Source organism: Lagopus leucura, unplaced genomic scaffold, assembly GCF_019238085.1.
Source record: "Lagopus leucura isolate 7727_CA_CO unplaced genomic scaffold, USGS_WTPT01 Super-Scaffold_100001, whole genome shotgun sequence".
Classification (NCBI taxonomy): Eukaryota; Metazoa; Chordata; class Aves; order Galliformes; family Phasianidae; genus Lagopus; species Lagopus leucura.
The window spans coordinates 85,592,183-85,615,593 of NW_024962262.1; the positions used below are offsets into that span (position 1 = coordinate 85,592,183).

General features: G+C 35.6%; 1 protein-coding gene across 2 annotated transcripts in view; it reads left to right on the plus strand.

Annotated features, from left to right (window-relative positions):
* The window catches only part of CADM2 (cell adhesion molecule 2), a 612,364-nt gene that overhangs the window by 426,377 nt on the left and 162,576 nt on the right, over positions 1–23,411 (plus strand). For both annotated transcript variants that reach the window (XM_042867465.1, XM_042867466.1), the window contains exon 2: positions 9,557–9,706. In XM_042867465.1, the coding sequence (XP_042723399.1) occupies positions 9,557–9,706 (150 nt within the window). The remainder of the gene's footprint in view (positions 1–9,556; positions 9,707–23,411) is intronic.

The following is a 23,411-nucleotide window of genomic DNA, read 5'->3' on the forward strand; positions in this document are numbered from 1 at the left end:
TTTTCTCTGCAAGCAATTTTGTTACTGGAGCATGTAATAGTTACCACTCTTTTTTTATTTTTTTTTCCTCCCCTCTCTCTGTTTCTTTCAGGACATTCTTTCTGGAGATGAACTCAAAAATACGCATGCAATCCAGATATAGGACTAAGTTATTGCTATTAAGACAGAAAATTACTAGAGGATATTTGACCTAGTCAAAGTTTGTGTAGCAAATTATGCTTGGGAAAATGGTATCAGGAAAGAGATTCATGTTTTTCTTATTTCACCTCTGTTTTCTGAGCAAGAATAAACAAAACTGTAAGCTTTGTTCTTCCCGTCACATATGCTGATAAACTTCCTTTGCCTCATTGGGATGTTGGGCAGCCAGGCTTGTAGGAGGAGGTAGAGTCAGTGTGCCAGAAGGTTACTAACTCACTGTTGTCACCTCTTGTTTGCTCCCTCCTCTCATTCTGCACACGTTTCTTTTTATGGCTGTCTGAAAAAACAGTGAAATGAATAGGCAAAGCATGCTGTACTGATACTGCGAAGCTCTTAATTTATAATTGTTTCCTGCAAAAACAGACCTCTGCATACGCAAAAATAAAGGGAAAAATCTGTTTCCTTGGTGTTTATAGCCACCAAATGACATTTATAATTAGTCTGGTAAATGGATTAGAGATATAACCTAACCATCAAACTGAAGTGTTAAACTCATTAAATAGCTTTCATTTTAATTGCAAAAAAAAGTACAAAAAACCCACCCCAAAATAAAAACAGATAAACATGAGATGAACTCACAAGGCAAATATTTCCAAACTTGTTTATTATTTTGCCACCCATGGTCTTGTCACATACTGAGATAAAATCAGTTTTAAAAATCTGTAAAAGCAATTGAGCCATGATTTGGGGGTAAAAAAGCCTTTCTTGACTAGAAACAGCTTGTGGCTAATGAGATATGAACCTGTCTATTCAACAAGAACATAATGCTGGTCTTCTATGCAGCAACCTGTAGTGGAATATACTTAACTATAGCTCCATCTAGGCACAACAGTTTTACTAACAAAGCTTCATAAAATGTGAAAAGAAATACAGCATGATGACAGTGATATCTAAATGACACACTCTTTTTGCAGTGATTCCATTACTTCATTCAACTTAGTTAATGATAAAGTAAAAACTAAATTTCACTGAACTTATCTAAAAAGCTTTGTTCAGAAGAGTACGTATAATTTTACATTTCTGTATTTTCTCTATAAAAATAAAATGTTCCTTAAACACTTAGTATGTAGCATTTGAGGAGGGATTTCTGATTAGTCCAAAATAAATTGTATGGGAAAGACTTAACATTCGTACTGTCTCCCCTGACCCATCTTACCTTTTCATTCTGAGTTTACAACCCACTTTCACCTTGAATTTCTCCCAGCTAACCAGAGATAATTCCATTATTCCTGGCACTGCTCAGCTTCATGCTTTTTTCTACATTTTTTAAAACCTGACAGGCAGCAAAACTCTGGAGTACTTGTGGATGCCTGCTTTCAAGAGCACCCTGGCCTTTGCCAGCCTTGGGTCCTTTATCGTCATGTAATCCCATATGGCAATTGTATAGCAAGTCTCAGTACTTGTCTATAGAACAAACACCAAATTCCAACATCCTTTCCATAACTTTAACCTGAAATATGGAATTTCTGTTCTGTAATATGATGCTGAGACTCCTGTAGTGGAGTATAGCATCCTGACTGCTTGTGCTCAAAGAATAGAAGGGAAGGATACTGAGTTGCTTCATTGTGGCGACCATTTGGTGAGAGGCAAATAAAAATTCTTGGTTTCAGATAGCACAATGAAATCTGGAAGGTGATATATTTGGGAAGTGCTGACTGCACTGATGAGTAGCGTGGGAAGTGCTTAGAAATTTTCTACTGAAGATTGAAATTTACCTTATAATTAACTATTATTAAGTCATATGTCAAGTTCTTTATTCCTTTCTTTTCATTTGTTGAGCACATTGAAGTTATCCTGGAGTAAAGAACGTTCCTGTTCGATATGGCTTCCTATTAATACAATTGTGGTTTTTGTTACTGTCATTATCAGTTTTGTTTTTTCAACAAGATAAAGTATAATGCAAGAATTTATGTTTGTGTCATTGGTCAGTCCAACCTAAAAGTTAAAGAAATTTAGATAGACTTGGATTCATACTTCAGGTTTGGAATTCATATTAAAATTCCTGGGAATCCACATAGTCTTTCTGATGTTACTTCTTGACTGTGTTCCAAATTGGCACATTTACTATTTAAAATAAATGAATGAATCTGCAAATATAGTCATTTGTTTTTTGAAATTGCCGTTCATATAATGGGAACTTCTCCCTGTAGAGGAGTTATGTTTTGGTGGGGAGACCCTCAAATCATTTGTAGAACAAAGATGAATATAGAAGTTCTAATTAACAATATGTAAGCACAAATGAGATGTTATGTGTGATTTAAAAAATATAAGCGGTGAATTACTACAAGTTTTTATCCTTTAAATTGAAATAAAATAATGAAGTTTATTTCTATAAAAATCTCCTGTTCCCTATATAAGTGGATTTCTCTGTATTGCAATTAGCAGCAGTATGATACGTAGTCAGAAAAGAAAAAGTAAAAATGTTAAAGAAAAAAAGTACCACTTTTAATTGAAATATTTTACAAATTGAACAAGCATCACTATTTCTTTTGTGTACAGTGAGTAGCAGCATAGGTTTAATGAATTGCCTGAAGTCCTGCCTCAGATCAATAGTAGATTTAGGAATATAAATCAGGTTTTGAAATCTTGAGATTTCTCTTAGTTTTATGGGATTATGTCTCAGTGTCATCACCAGCATTAAAGGAAATATGAACATTCATTTGCAGCTAGATTTTCTGCCTTAACAGAAACTTTTATCATTATCTGCTATATAAAAAAAAAAAAGCTTCTTTAAGAATGAATTTATCTTCAACATGTTTTTGTATATATTTTTCAATTAATATTGGACTAATTCAATACTTAAATGATTTTGCAAGTTATAGTTATGCCTGGAAAAACGTAACCATAATCTATAAAATGTTTTGACTTCCATAAGGCATTTGACTGGAAATGACACGGCATATTGATTAATAAACAAAACTTATTCAAAACCAACCTTATAAGCATTAAGAGCATTAAGCAGATAAGAACTGTTTGAAAAAAAAACAAACAAACAGGATGACAGGTAAGAAGTCTCAGTGCTTTACTTCACAGGGAAAAAAGCAGGTGGTACTGTACTATTCCTATGTTTTTCAGGGTTGGTTTTTAGAAACACCCTGGGAAACAAAATTGTTGCCAGTAAAGTTGCCAGTGCCACAGCAACTGTGGATGTATGGAATAATGAAGAGCATGGGTCACTTAGCTCAGAGATGCATGTTTCAGTGTGGTGTGAGCATAAGGACATGCATGTAGGACCTACAAGAGGAGGTAGCAGAAGCAGAATGGGGAGCAGTATCTGAGGAATAGTACCAGCATTGTGGTAGACAGGCAGTCACCCAGGGCCAAAGAGCTTCACATAGGTATACAAACAACACTGTGAAAGGCTGGTAAAGAAGATCATTGTATCTGTTGCTCCTGTGACCGCTACACTGGGGTCTCCAGTCTGGAAGCCACACTTCAGAAAAAAAAAAAGATGAAAAATAGAAAAGGACACAGAGAAGAGCCACAGACTAATTAAAGGATTAGAAAAATGTGATTTCTACAGCAAGACTTAGGAGCTCAATTTATTTAGCTTATCAAAGATAAGGTTAATGGGTGATATGATCATAATCTGTAAGTACCGGCAGAAGAAAGAGAAAATTGATAATAGAGGGCTCTTCAGAGCAGGGAAGAAGATGTAACAAGAGCCCATGGATGCTCAGTGCTGCAGTAAGACTAATTCAGACTACCAGAAAAACTTTTTTTTTTTTTTCATTTAAACAGTGATGACTGTTACTCACTAAAATAAGTTACCAGAGGTGCCATTGGGATTTCCATTGCTAGACTTCTTAAAGGTGGAATGTTTTTCTTAAAGAATGTTTTCTCATTCAATGTCTGCTGCAGTTTTAAGGAAGAAGTTAAGGCAAAGTTTAACATTCATTATTAAATATTATAAAATTTCCATACTAGAGAACCACAGAGGTAATTTCCATATCTTGAAATGATGAAAGATGTGTTTCTTTCAACATACCAGGTTTGTTGAATCTGAATAATCTGCCCTCAGTCATGCCTGCCTTCTTCCTGAAAGCTCACCACTAACCACTCTTGATTTAATGGGACTATCTGTATGGGTCAGAACTATCATACTCAGTTCTACAGGATATGAGTGTTTTTTTGTTTGTTTGTTTTTTTTGCAATGGTAACAGGATATCCTAGGTATGATGATGTTTTCCAAAGCAAGTCCCATTGGAAATGATATTCTGATTCCAGTTGATAGCCTCCAGCCATGAGTTAATGTGCTGGTGCAGAAGCTGCTGCCCCCATTGCTAGGTGATGGTACTTAGAGATAGCTGGGAAAATCTTGTATGCTTCAATGATGGTAAAGGGTATTGCTGTAAATGGTCATGCTGAAGGCTGGCAGCTTCTCTTCTGTGCTTTGTGAGCACATACTACCTTCTTAACAGAAATGAGACTTCTCCTACAAGGACCAGAGCTCAGTGGCATAAAAGCCACATTTAATTCTATTTTAAATGGCCTCATGCTTTCTATAGCATTTATTTACCTGCTTCTGGGCTTTTATAAACCTTTTCTCTTGTCTCAGATGTCCTTCAGTAACTCTAGTGAGAAGCTGGTATAAGCAAAAAAGTAAATCTAAATATTTTTTTGTCTTAGTTTTCCATAATTTACTAGAAGTTTTGTTCTTGTTCAAGATATGTACTCATTCTTTTGCTCTTGCTTTTTCTATCTTGCATACAGTCTTCCTTTCTTCCTCTTAAGCTAATTTCCAAAATTATTGGCTCATTTTCTTTATATCTCTTATTCCACTGCAGGCTTCCAATCAAACTATATGCATTTTCTGTATTGATAAGGGATAGGGGGAATTCTTTCCTTTGACTTTTGTATGCTCTGTTAATTTTGATTAATTTCTAAAACATCAGCACTCAATACAGGGGTAAGAGGAAAAAAAAATTTCCAGACCTCTTTCAGATCCAGGGATCTGCAGTTTCCACTTAAGTGGCCAAGCAGCATTTTACATTCTAAGTACAGTTCTGATCAATAAGGCTATGACATGACCATAATTAGTAAATAAGAGATTGCATATACGTTGAGATGTTCACTGTAGGAACTATAATATCAAAAAAGAATGTGGGATAATCCTAGGAAGATTTCCCAAATCATATGAATAGGGTTCTGAATCATTACATTGGTTCTTTATTAAAAAATACGAACAGAAGATAGTCAAATGTAAATCACAGTCACTGATTCAGATTTCATTGGCACTAGGCTCTGTTTAATGCTTTTTATATGCAAAACCTATTTTAGCCTCCATAGCCTCTTATCTGCAGCTCATACTTTAGAAGGTTATTTCTTTGGTAAGATCTTATAATTTAGTGGAAGAAATAACAGGCTGTGTGCATTTTTTCTGGATTTTTAAAATTCTAATTTAAGCAATAAGCAATTTATGCAATATCTTGAGATTCCTTGACACAGTGGAGTTGAAAGAGAAGAAATGAAAGAAAATGACAAATCTCTTCTGTTTTTTTTTTTTTTTTTTTTTTTTTTTTCACTCTTGTTTATGATTTTTTAACTCATCAAGCATTTCTCAGTGTGTGGCTTTCAAGAAGAAGCATTTGATTAATGAACTGTCAGACACAGAAGATGTCATGAGAATTTTCGCATTTATTTTTCGCAGTATTTAATATAGACATGGTATTTGCAATACTTCATATTTTTATTTACTGCATTTGTTGTCTTGCTAATAGTAAATACCCTCTTACCAAGAACATAAATAAATAGTAAATTTTGCACTTTAGACATCTACAGGAAGATGGTATTTATACAAAATACCCTGGAGCGGTCCAGAGAAGGGCAACAAAACTGGTGAGGGGTCTGGAGCACAAATCTTATGAGGAGTGTGTGAGGGAGCTGGGATTGTTCAGTCTGGAGAAGAGGAGGCTCGGGGGAGACCTCATTGCTCTCTATAACTACCTGAAGGGAGGTTATGAGGAGGAGGGGTTTGGCCTCTTCTCCCAGGCAACAAACAGGACCCAGGGAAATGGCCACAAGTTGTAATAATGTACTAATGTCCTGTTCTATTCATGTCCTTGTAAAAAGTTCCTCTTTCTTTCCTATGGATACTGGAAGGTTGCTATAAAGTCTCCCCAAAGCCTTCTCTTCTCCAGCTTGAATAATCCCAGCTCTCTCAGCCTGACTTTGTAGCGGAGGTACCTTAGCCCTCTGATCATCCTCATGGCCCTGCTCTAGACTTTCCTCAACAGATCCAACAGATCCAATGTCCTTCTTATGTTGGAGGTCCCAGAGCTAATCTCAGTACCGTAGGTAGGTGGAGTCTCATGAGAGCATAGTAGATGTGGACAATCAATTCCTTTGACCAGCTAGACAAGCTTCTTTTAGAGCAGTTTGGGATACAGATGGCTTTCTGAGCTGCATGTGCAGATTACTGGTTCGTGGTGAGATTTCCTGCAACCAGCACCCCCAAGTCCTCAGAGCTGCTCTCAATCCACTCATTACCCAGCCTATATTTGTGCCTGGGATTGCCCCAACTCCAGGGCAGGACTTTACACTTGATCTTGTTGAACTTCATGAGGTACATGAAGACCCACCTCTGTATAGGTCCCTCTGAAAGGCTTCCATTCCCTCCAGCAGCTTGGTGTGGAAATTTGACGAGGTTGCACTTAATCCAGTCATCCATGTCATCAATGAAGATATAAAATAGCATCTGTTCCAATACTCTCTGTTACTGGTCTTCACCTGGACTTCGAGCTGTTGAGCTCAGTGCTTTATGTGTGACCATCCAGCTAATTCCCTATCCATCAAGTAGTCCATCCATCAAGTCCATGTTTCTCTAGTTTACAGATAAGGATGTTTTGTGGGACAGGGTGAAATGCTTTCTACAAGGCCAAGTAGATGATGTCAATTACTCTTCCCTTATCCACCAATGTTGTAAGCTCGTCATAGAACATCACCAGACTTGTCAGGAACAATTTGCCTTTAGTGAAACTATATTGGCTTTCACCAGTATTCTCCTAGCATCGTTTCCAGGAGGATCTACTGAAATGAGACAGACTGGATTCATCTCATCAGGTCTCACAAACATATGCGCCTTCAGGTTTCTTGGCCTTGAACCTGATCTTCTGTAGTGGACAGTTCTTCATTGTCCCAGTCCCAGATTTTGCCATCTGCAACTTGGGTGATGTGGCTAGGACACTTAGTGGTGAAGACAGGCAAAAAATCCTTCAAAATCTCAGCTTTCTTCATATCCCAACTAACCAGGTCTCACAGAGAGGGCCCACTTTTTCCTTTTTTCATTGATGTACTTACAGAAGCCTTTTTTTGTTGCCCTTGATGTCTCTGATCAGATTTTATTCTATCAATCAGGGCTTTAGCTTTTCTAACCTGATCACAGGCTGCTCAGACTATTTCTCTGTATTGCTCCCAGGCTACCTGTCCTTGCTTCCAAACTCTGTAGGCTTTCTTTTTGTATTTCAGTTTGTTTAGAAGCTCCTTGTTCATTGATACAGGTCTTACAGTGTTTTTGCATAACTTCCTCTTTGTTGGGATGCATTGCTCTTGAGCTTAGAGGAGATGACCCATGAATATTACTCAGCCTTCTTGGACCATTTTTCCCTCAAGGACTTTATCTCATTTAACACTATCAAGCAGATCCCTGAAGAGGCTGAAGTCAGCTCTCCTGAAGTCTAGGGTAGTGAGCTTGCTGTATGTCATCCTCACTGGTCTAAGGATCTTGAAATCCTCCATTTCATGGTTGCTGCAGCCAAGGCTGGCCTTGAGATTCAAATTCCCTTTCTTAGCACTGCTGATGATTTATCTTGTTTATTTATTTAGATTATAAGCACTTCAGTAGTAGAAGAGTTTGTTGTTTTTTTTTTTTTTAAGAAACTACTTATAAAGGGTGTTGGATTATCAGAATACTCCGAGCTTTTATGGTGTCGGTACTTACACACCAGGTATAAGGCCAACAAAATTATTTTGTATAGGAAAATGAACAGTTATCAAAACCTTACTAGAGCTGCATTTTTATTTATTTATTTATTTATTTATTGCAACATCAGCAGGTCAAGTAGAAGTTTAGTTAATCCCTTATTTAGTAATTCCTTACTATGGTCTGAAAAATCTGTAAAATGATCTGAAAATCTGTATACTAGACAATAGTTTTATGTGTTATTGTACCTATTATACAATAGGTACAATAGTTTTTTCAACATACTTATGTTTATATTCACTTCTCTAGGACGGCAAGGGGATTTTTCACTTCTGATGCATTCCACTTGAGTGCCGATCTTGTAATATTTCTTATTCTAGCATACTTAGCTAACATGAGCATGTCTTGTATTAATAGGTCCTGTATAAAAGAAAGAAGCATGTATTTGATTTAGTCTATTGGACTGTCTATTTTTTTCATTGTATCCTTGCACTGATTAAGCATACCTCTCTGATAATTTTCTTTTCTTTCCCCATCCCTATGAAAAAGAATAAAGAAGATGTCCCACATTTTTACTGTGCTCCCTTGTGCTATTCTTGTCAGAATGTACTGTTTGGCAAGGGGTGCTATTTTTGCAATACACAAAGCAACACTTCAGTCTAACTATGCCATTGAAAATGCTTGTGATTCAAGAACTTGGCTGATACTGTTCCTATATTGTATAGAGGTATTTGGAAATTTTCCCAGTGACTTCTCAGCAAACACTTAATGTGATTTGTAATGCTTTGGGATAGACTCGCAGATGTGAAAGAGAACTACTACATCATTGCTTCCATTTTCATATATGATCAGGTTATATTCTCTCAGCAGAGGATGTATCTGGTATTATATTCACACTATGTTTTTATCCAACAATATTCCAAACTTGACAGAAAAAACATCATCCCAAGAGTTCTTCAAAAATCATAAAATGAAACAGGGAATCTAGGCTACCCTGTCTGTTTAAAAAAAGGTATGTTGATTTTACATTATGTTTTTAGTGGTGTTTTCAGGAGCATTTTAACAGTATTATCTCTACTGAGACAGCTGTATGCGTCTGCAATATGTGAGCCCTATGTGGATTCATATCATGGACATCTGGATTTGTATGTGTGTCTTAGAAAATGAAGATTGCAGGCTACTTCTTTGAAGCTAAATCATATCACATACAGGAAAAAAAGAAAAATAATATCAGTATTTCTTAAATTCATTTTTCTGTTTCATTTCTGCAGAGAATATATTATCTATTTTTTTCTCCAGTTTTTTGTATTATACTTCTTGATGAATATAGTTATGCAGTCACCTGTGTGTAGCTGTTGCAATAAATTCAGTTCTACAACTGAAATCTTTTTTTTTCCTCCTTTTCTTCCCTTCTGCTTCCCTCCTATCCCTCCTCAGGTAGCCAAGGGCAGTTTCCACTTACACAGAATGTCACAGTTGTTGAAGGGGGAACGGCAAATTTGACCTGCAGGGTCGATCAAAACGATAACACCTCCCTCCAGTGGTCAAATCCAGCTCAACAGACATTGTACTTCGACGACAAGAAAGGTAAATTATTTCCGGAACTCATGGTTCTGCAGCATTTTTTCTAAGACAGTATTGCAATTGTAATGTAATGTTGTAAGAACAGGAATATGTAATGTTGAAAGAATAGGAATATGTTCTAGGAATATGTGCTTTCAGCTGTAATTATGAAATAATATGTTATTTAATCTGTTTTTCTCATGGGTAAACATGTTTCATTGTATTTCTTCCTTTTGTACAAAATATTATGCTGTTATTAAGGGAAGATAATATATGAAATTCTTAGTGCAAGCTGATTTAGAAAACTTTGTTACAAAATATCTTTGAAGAGTATTTATGAATGATAAGACTGGCAAGGGAAGAATTTTAACTTTAACTTGATTTTATTGTTTTGTCTTCATGTATATATTTGCATGCATACCTATGTATACATAAAATCCCCTGATTCAGGTGTACTGGAGTACAGATGTACTTCGTTTTGTTGTTAGTGCAGTATGCAATTGCTGTGACACACATTCTTACTGTAAAAGGTTATCAAAATTTATTTTTATTCCGTGTACTCTTTTCCAAATATGACAAGCACAATATTTCAATCTTAGTTAACTTAAGAAAAAGAACCAGAAAGTGTTTATACCTTAGAAAAAGAAGGATATTATTACTGTAATGCAATATATTTCCAAGACATTTGTCCTTACCTGAAAATGTGAAGCATTCTATTTTACATAAAAGAATGTCAACCTAAAGATAACATTAGATACCATGAAGATATTTAAACAAAAATTACAAGTAATAGAAGCATCACTTGGCTTCAAAAATGCAAAAATTTTTGTGTAAATCTTAGTGATATGGACATCCAACAGTTGAACAGTATTTTATACTTTATTCTCTCCTTGAGTTTGTTCTGAAAGGTGCTATGTATTCTTGAACATGCCATGAGAAGTGCAGTTAGTTATCTGTTTAAAGTGAAAGAAAAGCTGTCCAAATGCCTTGCTAAATGATTGCAACACTTTACAACACACTGCAGGACTTAAAATGCTGTGTGGATCTATGTGTTTGAATGAAAGCAGAGTCTAAAACCTGTCATTTTATACCTGCAGAAGCTGCAATCAAAATATGGATTTTTGCTATTAATATAATAGCTGAATAGAATCTCTTTACAGTGTTGAAGTGGTTCCTTTCTCTTTTATCTAATTTCCTGTAGCGTGTAATCATTTGATTTGCAATTTGTTTGAAATCATAAGTACCCTTTGAATGTAGACTTGAAGGTGAAAGGCTTATAAGGTGCGAACTTGAGTGCCATAAGTCTAATCCTATAATCTTTACTTAAATTGAGAACTTTATTTTTTCTTAAATTGTTAGTGATTTGGAATTGGTTAACAATGCCTGCAAAACTAAGAACTGAGAGAACTTGTTTATTGGTAGAGCACACCAACACTTGTAAAATCTATATCTTTTATAACTAAGCAGCATTTTAAAGGATGTGGAGAAAGATGGAAGAGAAATGCAAATAGTTTAGTTTTAACTGTGTAGGCATTTTGATACAAATTTAATTTTCTGTATACTTTAGCTAGATCTCTAATTATACAAAGAATAATTGAAGTTTGTGTTACTTTTTAATACAATGAATTAAAGCAGCAGAATTTGAATGGCGAGCAGTAATATTAAGTACACAGTCATGATCTGTGTAGCCCACTGGAAATGTGAGGAGCTGAAGTGTGTAAATCTAAAAGACTGTACTGTATAATGAACTTGTCTCAAGATGTTGAGGAATATGCTAGGATTCAAATCATTTGTTTGTAGAGGGTCTGCTGAACATCTATGAGATGGGAGAAGGTCTAACATGATCAAGTCTAGGTCCTTCAATAGCAGTTGTTTAGTTCTTCATACATAGGAAAAGCTTTGAAATCTTGATGTGACTTCTCCAAACTTGGATATACATAGAACACTGAGAAGTACATCCAAGTTTCATAAAGAAAACTTCCTGTCATTTCTGAAAATGGGAATTGAACTTTTCATTGGTGTTTTTATTGAGTGTGCATTTGTATCTGTTCTTTGCGTATAAGAAAGATATTTCCTTCACATAGTGATACTTGCTTTATTGATACAAGATTATGAGAAATATTTACAGCTCTAAAACCTTGATTTTGTCAGTAAATGATGGCAAATGCAACTGTAAAAACTTTCTTGTTCTTTTTTGCTTCATCTATTTGTCTCAGTCAGGCATACACTGGCTATAAAAAGCAGCTTTCTGTTAGATCCAGTCATTACATTTAATTTATTGAAAGCAGTGCCTCAGCTAGAGTCTTTTCAAACCTGTCTCCTAGGGTTAACCAAAACTAAAGGTCTTACTTCTCCCTTCAGCACTAAGAGAACTGCTATTTAATTGCTGTGTTTCTCAAGCTGAAAATTCATGAAAACTTTTAAGTAGGAGCCTGAGGATGCTGGGTTAAGTTCTGTATAGAAAACCTAAGAAGAACATTAGAGGAGCTCCATGTATATCCATTAGAGATATTACTATAGTCTGAACAAAATCAGAATCACATACCTTTAATTTTACAACCTTCTAATAAGTTATTTTCTTTTGAGAAAGCATAAGTTGTTTTCTTACAAGAAAGCATAAAATAAATCAGATTAAAATTATTTGGATTGCTCTGGACTTTAACAATTGTGAATCTTGTAGTACAGTGCAGGAATTCAGGTAAAGGAAGGACTTCAAAAGGAAGTCCCAACTACAGCAGTAGAAGAGGAAGTTAACAGCTGTCAAGACATGGCAAAATAGGTTCCAAAAATAGAGGAAATTGTAGTGAAAAGCTCTCCAGTGCTAGATTGTTTTTGATGGGACATTCATACTTCTTTGTCGTACAAATTGCTTTCCCTATCTTGCAAAACATTTTCTGATGAAAATAAAGCTAACTGTATGCCAGCAGTCCTCTGTTTAGAGAGAGGGAAAGTTTGCTTCCAAGTCCCTGTGCCTTTTGACAAGGGATTTACTGTTAGTCTCCACTTTATTAAAAACAGATTACACATACTGTTGAAGTCATCATCGTGTAATTTTGTGTTCTGAACTGTGATGCAATCATTGACTTCAAAGTTAGAAGTCGTATTCTTTCTTTTCCTGTTTTCCTGTTTTACATGTTCTACACATGGAAGTGCCAAGTACACTAATGCCAAAAGCTACATCCTAACTTATTCTTTTGCCTCTTGTACTGCCATGCAGGCATGTTTTAAAGCACAGATTTTTTTTGGTTAGGAGGATGTTTTATAGGAAAGAAACACCTCCTCCCCTACCTTTTCAGCAATTTAATACTTATTTAATATTTATGAAAGAGTCAGAGACTATATGTAACTTGAGACATTTTCTCCCTTAGCCTAAGCAACCTTGAAATAATAATAATAAATTATGAGTAGAGTCTTCTTTCAGAAAATATACTACATATGAAACTGATTCAGTGGTTATTTCCTGGTCCTCACCACGTGAAGTATGTGATTTGTTCTAAGTACAGGCTTAAAATGTGCTTGACTCATTGTGGTGATGGGAATTGAGCAGTCTGTAGGGAGGAGAAACGCAATGTTTTCTTTATCTTCTGCTTTTGTTGCTTTTCTAGGACACGTCTTAGGAAAAGTGATGTTAGGCCAGAGCAACAATTAAAAGGCCTTTTTTTCCCCAACTCCTAGTTTGCTTCTCATATTAATTATTATACTGAAGATTACCCTAACAAAAAAAAAAAAAAAAAAAAAAAAAAAAAAAAAAAAAAAAAAAAAACTGTGTAAACTCTTTTGCTCAGATGAACATGATACTGGAATATAAGAAAATGGATGTCCAGCAGCAGAAAGAATTGTGCAAACTCATTCAGTTTCACAGATTTTCTCTTCATTTAAATATTTTTAAGGATTTAAATGTGTTCCTCCTGACAAAAATTGGTGTGGATATCCTGAAAAAGAACACATGTATCATATCTGCTATAGGAAAAGAAGTTATAACTTTATTTTTTAAGCAAAGCAAGATAAAACAGTAGCTTCTCCCCAAGTCTGAGAAAATGTATTAAATGTATTATTTCAACTTATGCTAGCTAAAGTACTTGGAAATACAAATGTTTGATCTTGTGGATTTGGTGTCAGTGATGGCCCCTCTTATTCAGCATGCTGTCTCTTTGTTGATCTTTCTTGTACGTATTTTTTTCTGCTTTGTCTAACTTGTAGCTTCAAGGATGTTGTGTATCCATTGTAAATGTTTAATGGTCTTATTTTTTTAATGAGCTCAGCAAATTCCTGCAACTGTTCTCAGTTTCCCACCGTACCCCTTGGACAGAATTTTAAAGATTTGTCTACCTGGAAAATATGAGTTTACAGGTCACTCTGAACAAGTTTAGATTCTTTAGAAAGAAATGCAAATGTCATGCTTCACATGAAATGTGTTTTTCCCTACACAATTTTCAATTAAAATGAGTAATTACCATAGAAATCTCTGTACCATTTCATGCACCAAAGTAGCTATAATTATATACCTGCCTTTGGAAGAAGAACAATGAGCAACAATGTAGAACTGGTGGATTTGATTTTAAATGAATATAGGTCTTTTTATTTTGGATTCACTTGTGGTATTTCATAAGAATTTAGAGTGAGTAATAAATGCAAAGATGTAAATATAAATAGATACGTGTAACAAAAAGGTGGTAGTATGGAGACATGGATGGCATAGATGGTAAAGAGAAGACTTAAAAGAATTTCCCCTTAGCTTGCTGGAACAGTCTTCTTTTCACCTTCCCTTTCAGTAGAGATTATAAATACATATGGAGTAGGTTACTGAGTTGCAAAGCCAATATGTATAGCTAAATAATGGCTGTTGGTGCCAAAGTTGTTTAAACTTATCAGTATAAAAATGAGCAATCAGAATAAAGAGAAGGAAGAGAAACAGAAACTTGTATACACCTAAAAATTTTGTTTGGTCAGACAAATGAAAGTGTACCTGCTCTTTACCTTAGGGAATTTGGAAGTCTGTCCATAGTAAAATCACCTGTGTTGACACTTGATCATGATAAGCTTGCCTTTGACTGACACACCGTATTTTGATGAGACATATGCCTGGTGCTAATCAAAGATCAGCACATTTCCCTTGTGCTTTCATCAAGTAGTAGCACTTTCATGTTTTACTAAAACATTAGTGTATTCCAACCTCAGGATTATTCATCCTTCAGAAGCAGAATATGTTTCTTCAGATGACCTTTGATTACGTTACGTGTAAGAGTGCTTGGCATTTGTATTACTCCCCATGGTCTTGAAAGCTTTCAAAGACACTTGTGTACTAGAGAAGGGTTACGAGAGGGCACTGTACTTGCAGATCTCCCCTGAGCTTCACTGTTGGGCACAATGCCGCAGATGAACTTGTAGGGATGCATTTGGGTATAGCACCTGCTTGAAAGGTCCTGCAATTGTGCCCTCTCAGGGCTGGCACTGTCATGTTAGAACTGCTGGCTACATTTAGAGGCAGGACATGTTTGATAAAAGCATCATGCCTTTTGGCTCCAGAAAGCAACTCCTGGCTTTTTTTTTTTTTTTCTTTTTTTCTTTTTTTTTTTCCCCTCAATATAAGACATTTCAAGAGAGACTCAGAAACTCACAGTGCACAAGGCATGGAATTTTAACTACGTATGTCAGCTTAGAAGGAGTCATGACTGCAAAGATCTTTAATTCTTACTATGATGCTATCAAAACTGAATAATAATAGAAATGATAGAAGTTCTGTGGCATTTGCTGGGTTTAAAATCCTGTCTCCCTCATGCTGTAGTCATGCTATTCTTTCTAGTTTACACTGACTTGTTTTGTGGAAGCCAGAGTCCAGATATTGAATTTAAGTATAACCCCAATTTATGCCACTGTGGGATGAGTCAGCCTCGGATACTGATCTATACAGAAAAGAAGAATCATTTGAGAATTCTGATTGGGGGGGGAGAGAAATGCTGAACTTCCAGAATGTCATTTTACAATTTTTGTAAGCAGTTGAATTTCACATTTAGGTATACGTGTAAACAAACAATCCGCAGAGAGAAGTCAGCTCAGAAAAAAAAAAGAAGCAAAGAAAATAGTGTTTTATTTAGGAATAGAGAGAAAAGTAGGAAATATATGCTTTAGATTAGTTAGACAAACAGGAAGACTATCAGGCTGTTATTCGGAAAACTGAGTATTAGCAGTTAAGTAATGTGAGATCAGGCAGCAATGACGAATGAGCTTCTGTCTCTACCTTCACATGCTCTGTTACCTGTTGCATAACAGAGTGGAGATGGGATCAGACTGTAGATGATGACCCAGCTGAACTCCATTCTAGGGTACACATACAAATTAAAGATCCACGGTTACTTAAAATTTAATAGACTCACTCAGTGAGGTAATACCTTCTAGCAAACCTGTGATAAAGACTGAAAAGCACTGCAAAAAGGCAAAAAAACAAACAAACAAAGAAACAACCAGGAAAACTATTTAGACAGTTGTCAAACTATGACTTAATGATTGTATATAGGAGATGCAGAGGGAATGGATTTTCTTTCATTTTTTTTTAATTCTTTTTTCCCCAATTTGGTAGCAATAGCTTTAAATATTTATAACATTTGACAAGTTTCTAGCATTCAAAGCCAAAATTGTAGCAGATAGAAATCTGGTTTAGAGGAGGAAGATATTTTCATAGAGAGTTTTCCATGATGATCTTTTAGAATAGTTCTTCCAAGATTTGTGACTGAGTTTAATGTTTTATATTAGGGAGATCTGTCAGTTCCACAGTTATATTTTGCAGGGTGTGGAGTATCTCTTGGGTCAGTTCTGCTCAGCTGTGCTGGTTGTGTCCCATCACAGCCTCCTGGCCACCTCCAGATTTCTTGGAGCATTCTCATTCTGGCCCTTGGAGAGGCCAGAATGAGAAACAGAGAAAGCACTGTATAGACACTGCTCAAAAACAGCCAAAACACCAGTGTGTTGTCAACATTACTGTGGCCTCACATCTGAACCAGTGCATCATATGGATTGCTATGGAAAAAACTGACTCCATTCCGGTAAAAACCAGTATGCTTTACCTCTGAACCATGTTTGGAAAGAAGTTTAAACGATCTTGAATAATAGTTGCTTACTACATTTGGGGGGGGGGCCCCCCCCAAGGAAAAAAAAGAACTCTCTATAGAGCTTCTGAGAACAAGAGATATCTCACCTGATCCTCAAAAACCGAGGTATCAAAACCAGCCACTTCTGAAAACCCAAATGCTTTTCTTCATGTATCCTAAAAAAGATAGCATGATAAAAGGGACAGGAGTTCTGTTAAAATATCTTGACAGTTATTGTCTTCATGAGTATGAAAATTTCACTTAAAAATGTATTACAATGCATTAGAATATTATTTCATTGTAATAAATTAGTGAAACTACTCCCACTTACAGCATTTACTTTTTCATTTTCTTAGCAATACTAAGAGTATAAATGAGCATATTGTAGAGATAGTTAGAAAGTGTAGGAGTTTGCATTATATTGTGCTGAAATGTGAGTATGTGCGGAAATTAAGTTGGCTAGCACTCAAGCTAAATGGAGAATGAAGCTGATGCGATGCACTGGAATATGCTGAAGTGAGGTGATAGTTGTGATGACACTGCTAAGCTTACCCTGTCAGGAAGGTTTGTAATACTCAGGCTGGTGCCTATTTTTGTTTTAAATGGAAAAGAATCTCTTAAAGCATATATATATATAATTTTTATTTTTCAGAGAGTATGTAGAAGGGAGTCAAAATAAAGAATGTAAAGATAAATTTCTTATAGCTGACCTCTCTGTGCTAATGGTATATTACAACAAATTTGAACCTGTTGTTTTCTTTCAGACAACTGTAAGAGGAAATGATACTGAGGAACAATTGGAGTGCAGAGAAGGACAAGAGGGAGAATAGGTTCTCTGTGATAGGCAGTAGATCCAGGAGCAGTAGAGCTCAACATTGTACATCATAAAGAACATGATGGTAGGCAGTAAAAGGCATTTTGTTTTTAATCATAGTGAACATTGTTCCTTTGGGAAAGCAAAGGTGTTTTTAGTTGATTTCTTGGTGGTTTTTATTGTTGTTTGTTTTTTTGTGTGGTTTTTTTTTTTTTTTTTTTTTCAAGAAGATGCTATGTGACAAGCAAGAATACTGATTGTTATATCACATCTTCAGTACAATAGGAATGAGAGAACTACCAAACAGACCAGAACCTGAATGTTTTGTTGTGTAAATGATTGCTAGATCCAAGAATACTTAACTTCGTAGGGGAAAAAAAAAAAAAAAAAAAGGGAACTGACATTGCAAAGAACAGCTGATATTTGCAGAGCTGATATAAGTGGTGCTTCTCAACTGAAAACAGCAGCAGTGGAAAAAGTTGAAGTTTCAGTACTTAGAAATAGCGTATCAGATTACAAAAAGTAGGCAATGCTTTAGGATAAAAGTAGGAAAATATTTTAAAAATATTAGAGTGGAGAGGCAAACATAGAACAGGAAGAAGTGATATGTTCCACATAAAAATATGGAAATATCCAAAACACAAGTGCATTCTTGGCTTTGCATCTGAATAATAAAACTCTTATAAGGATGAAAAAGAACCCTCTGAAAACATGACAGTGTCTGCAAGGCACAGTGTGTGAAGTGCACAGCCATGAACAAACATCTGGGTAGCACTTGTGTTAGCTGTTTGTTGCTGGCAGGTCCACCCAGATTCTACAAGGTTCCTCAATGCAAATTAGGTCAGCTGAAAAAAATATCTTAGCTACTGACTTGTGTCTTATAAATATGCATGTAGCTTAACAGGTATAAAATCTGATTCCACAACACACTGACTATTGATACTGGAAACAGTGAATCCAAAGGGTTTGAAACAGAAATAAAAAATGAATTAATGTTATCACAGCAACTGTAGACCATTAGCAGTTGGTACAGTGAGTGCCATTTCAACTGCAACTTGAAGGGTTAAGGTAGAGGTTAACTATCAGTCAGCAACTGCTGAGGGAATAAAAACAGTAGTTCAAGAGAAATGTAGTCTAGAAGAGTGATTCAACAACATATTTTTAGTGAATTACCCGAGTGACTGGGGGGGAGGGAGGGGAAACTGCTGAAGTATACGATTGAAAGACAGTGACTGCTGTGTAGGAAAAAAAATAAAAGAATAGCAGAAACATTGTCTATCAGTCTGGATTAGCCATATGTGACTCACTTGAACTCCAAACCCATCCCAGAAGCTGATTTGATAACATGATTGTACCTGTAGGCCTGAATCCACTGCATACTGAAATAACAGGTTCTCTGAAATGATGAAGGCTCTTGGCTTGCCAGATTGTATGGACAGTCCAGATTACTCAGTCAAAAGTGATGGGGCAAGTCCCCAAGCTGCCTGTGATCCATGCTGGCAAGACTATTCAATATTAGAAGGATTTAACAATTTATAAACTAAGGTAGATAAATTCTTTCTGAGTTAGACCTAATCGCCACAAAATGAGTGTGGATATCTCTGCAGTGTGTTTTCCTTATTTCTGTTATTTCCTTATTTGTATTTTCAGGCTTCGTAAAGAGTAAGACAGCTTGGATCTTTTTGTTGCTGGTAGCATGGGTTTGCTTCTCTTTAACCTAAATCTGGAGAAGATATTACTACAGATTCACTTTAAGCCACGCTAGGAAAACATAATGTTGAAAGTCTGGAGTATTTAGTGTTTAAAGTAAAATAAAATAGAATGCTTAAGTAAAATAGAGAACTATTATGTTAAATCACAATAAAAATATGCCCTTGTCAGCAGGTACCAAGTGATATGAAGGAAGAAAACCCCAATTTTGTTTAGGATAAAGTGTTCTTTGTAGAAATAAAGAAAATGAACGCAGAAGATTAAGTTTGCACAAAACCCATTCTATCACTAAAGATAGTAAGCCTTATTTGAATTTCCATTGAAAGTGGGAAGCAAACTAAAGTTTACCACATCAAACATTAGATGTTATGAAGCCTATCAAAAAGGCAGATAATTCAAGGCCATGATGATCTTTACCATCCCTTCCAAGCCAAAGCACTCTATGATTCTATATATTCTGTATCTGTTTTATAGACTGCTCACCTCAGTGAACCCAATGATTTGAATATATCCAACTGCATTTAAATTGGAGCACTAAATGTACTCGTTCATTGTGTATGAACATAAAAGTGTTATTGTCAGTTTCTGGAATGAAAATGAAAATCTATCAAGTACTGCTTAATATAGGCATTGCTCATCTCTCTGTTCCCTTCGTGGTAGAAACTTGTTTAAGGAACTTCCTTCATGATTGTTTCGGCACAGAAAGTGTAACAAATCATCATGTCCCAGATCTTTAAGGATGTGTGTGCAGAAAAGTAATTGCTGATGAGCTGCTGATATGGGGTGAAAATCCTCAATAACTCAGTGAGAGAGACTGTGTGATGTTCTGCTGTGAGCCAGAGAAAATAACTTTAAGTTGAACAGAAACGAGAACTGAATCAACTAGAATGAGATTACTTTCAGAGGTTTGTACTCTGGATAAAAGGAGCTTGAGGAAACACAAAACCAATAGGCAATTGTGTAAATGGAGAAGAAAACAAAACATACAACAGAAAACCTGTGGTGCAAGAAAGTTCAAGGCATGTTAACAGGTGTTATAAAAATATAAAAATCACTTGTAACAACTAATCTGTGGAAACTGATAATACTTGTCTATACGTTAATTGTAAAATATTGCTAAGTGTTCAGAATGCTGTTTAAAAATACAGAATAATCACATGAAAAAATAAAAAAGCTTTTGAAATTTAACATGAAATCCAGCTATGAGTTTAGACTAACATAGATTCTGAAAGGGTATAGATGCTAACAGAATTATTTTTGGAAGAGAAAGGCAGATGTGTGTTTATGTTATGGAGTGTGAGAAAAAAGAGGATTTTTCTGTATGTGGCAGCTGCATTAAGACTGAGGCTGCGTCCCAAATGTCTTCCAGTTCAGTGAGATATGAACAAACTGTGGAGCTCAACAGTTATCTTTTCCTTCTTTGCACCTGAATTTAGCTTTAAAAGCAATGTCCCATTGATCAGTCTGATCAACCATTTTAAATGTAACCTGTCACAGGCTGTTATTATTTTATTTCTATCTTTAGCTTTATTACCCAGTGGCAGCCTAAGAGAATAATACCATGTAACTACACAGACAGCTCAAATGTGTGTTAAATAGAAGAAAAATCAACTTAAATAGAATTTCTTGTTATCTGAAATAACATTTATAGGAAAAAATATAATGCCACCTTACTAGATCATTCTTTGCATACAGATTATCTGGTGGTGATTCAGTTTACATCAGTGAACAAAAGTTTGGTTTATAGAAGGAGCATCACAAGGTACAGTCTTAGCACTTCTGTATTTCTTTATTTGATTTCATAGAAGGCATATTCTCCATTCTGATATCTTTCAGGCCTTTTTGGTCTATTTTGCAGCCTGAAAATAAAGTGGCTGTCACCTCTATTTTTCCCAACTTGAATGAAATTATTATATTGCCTCAGTGCAAATCCCATCATTTCTATTTTAATATCATGGTTGTTCTGCTTACTACTAACACAGAGGAAAAACTTGCCTGAATTGAACCGTGTTAAATGAATATGTCAAACTTGATCGAACTTGCATGAAGCTCTCTGTAATATGGGTAAGTATTACATAGAACTAGTACTTCTAATGCTTGGAAATAGTATGAAAAAGTGCAGATGACTTAAAATCTGCTTTATTCAAATGAAGAAATATTCCAATGAATTGGAATTTATATTCATAGTATGAGATCGTGGGGATAGAATAGTACTCTAAAATCATGTTTACCTCAATTACAGATAAATACATTATATCAGCCACTAGAACATTAGAAAATGAAGCACTGCATTGTATGTACTAGAATAAATGTTTTCACTGTTATTGCTATTATATTAAAAATTAAAAATATATAAGAATAATTCAGTCTTTTAATTGTAAGTGCTTCTTAGGAGGATTGCAGAACTGTCACATTCCATTTATTTTAACAGCATGATATAAAGGTTTTGTATACAGTTAGTGCAATGATCATCTGAAAATGGATAGGATCTGAAAAGTAAAGAATTGCCTCTGTAGAGGTGAACCATGGGGAATTTATGGAAGATTTACAGTTGTACTGGCTCATTGCTTAGTCAGATGGCAGAAAAATATTCTCAGTATGTATTTCTTTCTCTAATGAAAGAGGTGATTAACCCATGCCAAACGCTATCTTTAAAGAACTTTTTATTCCAAGTGCACAGAAAAAATTTATGTAGTCCCTATTTTGGTTTCATACAGATGCACAGCATATTCTTCTGATGTACTTGATTGTTATTATTATAAAGAATCACTGATCGTTTTTAAGTTTTGCATAATAAATGTTTATTATAAGCACATCTTGTGATAAAATCAGACAAGGAATGAAGATGGCTTAAGGACTCTGACAACTGAGCTCTTGACAAATCTAATAGTAATGTTTACAATTATATTGTCTGTAGTTATCTGTTCTGCCCCACCGCCAGATGTTAGTTAATGGCAATGTGAAATCATCAGCAGAAGGAAATGTACTCTTCTGTTCTATCAGAAAATCTGCAGCTGATTTCCTTCTGATTCTTTCCTTTGTTCTGGTTCTGCCACTGGAGTGGTAATTTTTAGTGCTAGGAACAGAATATAAAGCTATTTCCTAATTCACCACTGCTAATTCCATCAAAGTACTTATGCCACATTGCTTTGACTCCTGCAGAATAATACTTCTCTGCAATCCTCTGGTCTACCTAGGGAACTCTTCTGACAGCTCTTATCCTCTGGAAAAGTAGAAATGTCAACTTGAAAAGTCAGACTTGTATGTGCATTACTCAGAGCTTTCTTAGCAACTGACTCACATATGGAATTTTCTGCCTGTGAAGATAAGCCAGGATTGTGAATGAGTATTTTTTTCAGGCCCATTGAAGGCTTCAGCTTCTCCTTATTAACACTTCAAAAATTGCTTAGCATTTTCTTTCTTGCAGTGCACTGTGCTTTCATGCTGCCTGGTCAGTTTTTTGCATTTCATATTGCCATCTTTCTGCAGAAGCTGATTTCAGCTTCTGTTAGGGTAGGGCTGGGAGGGAGGATACATCTCTTCTTTCTATTTGTCAGTGTACGGTTTCATACTGAAATTGTTCTTGCCTTCAACAGGAAGAACCACCTCAGTGCTGAGGCAAATAGAAGCTTTGAAATCTCTCAGCATACTGTTATGCACAGTCTGTGGTGCTCTTATTAGTCTACCTTTGTCAGCCTCTCTGTAGTAGTTCCTTTGCAAAGCATTTGAGACTTCCTCATTCTGTCAAGGATCCTCCCTGTGTGTTTTGCAGGGGAATTTGTTCTTTATCGGTTGTTGTACAAATCATATTTTAAATAAATATCAGGGCTTCATGCTTCAGGTTAATGATGCTTGCCTGATCTGTCAGCCAATGGAGGAATTACATCTGAAATTACACCTGTAAAAGTTTGTGAAAAGGCACCATCTTACACAATGAGGATCAAGAGAATTTGAAGAAAAGTACCAGATTTCTGTAGTCCCACCTTCTGTAACAGGTATCCTTAATCATCAAGGCATCTTGCCATTGGTTGTCTTTCAAACATAAATGTGCATTTGTGGTCTGGAAACATCTAGTAAAACTGATAGGTGCTAATAATGAATTCTTCATTTTTTTTTAAAG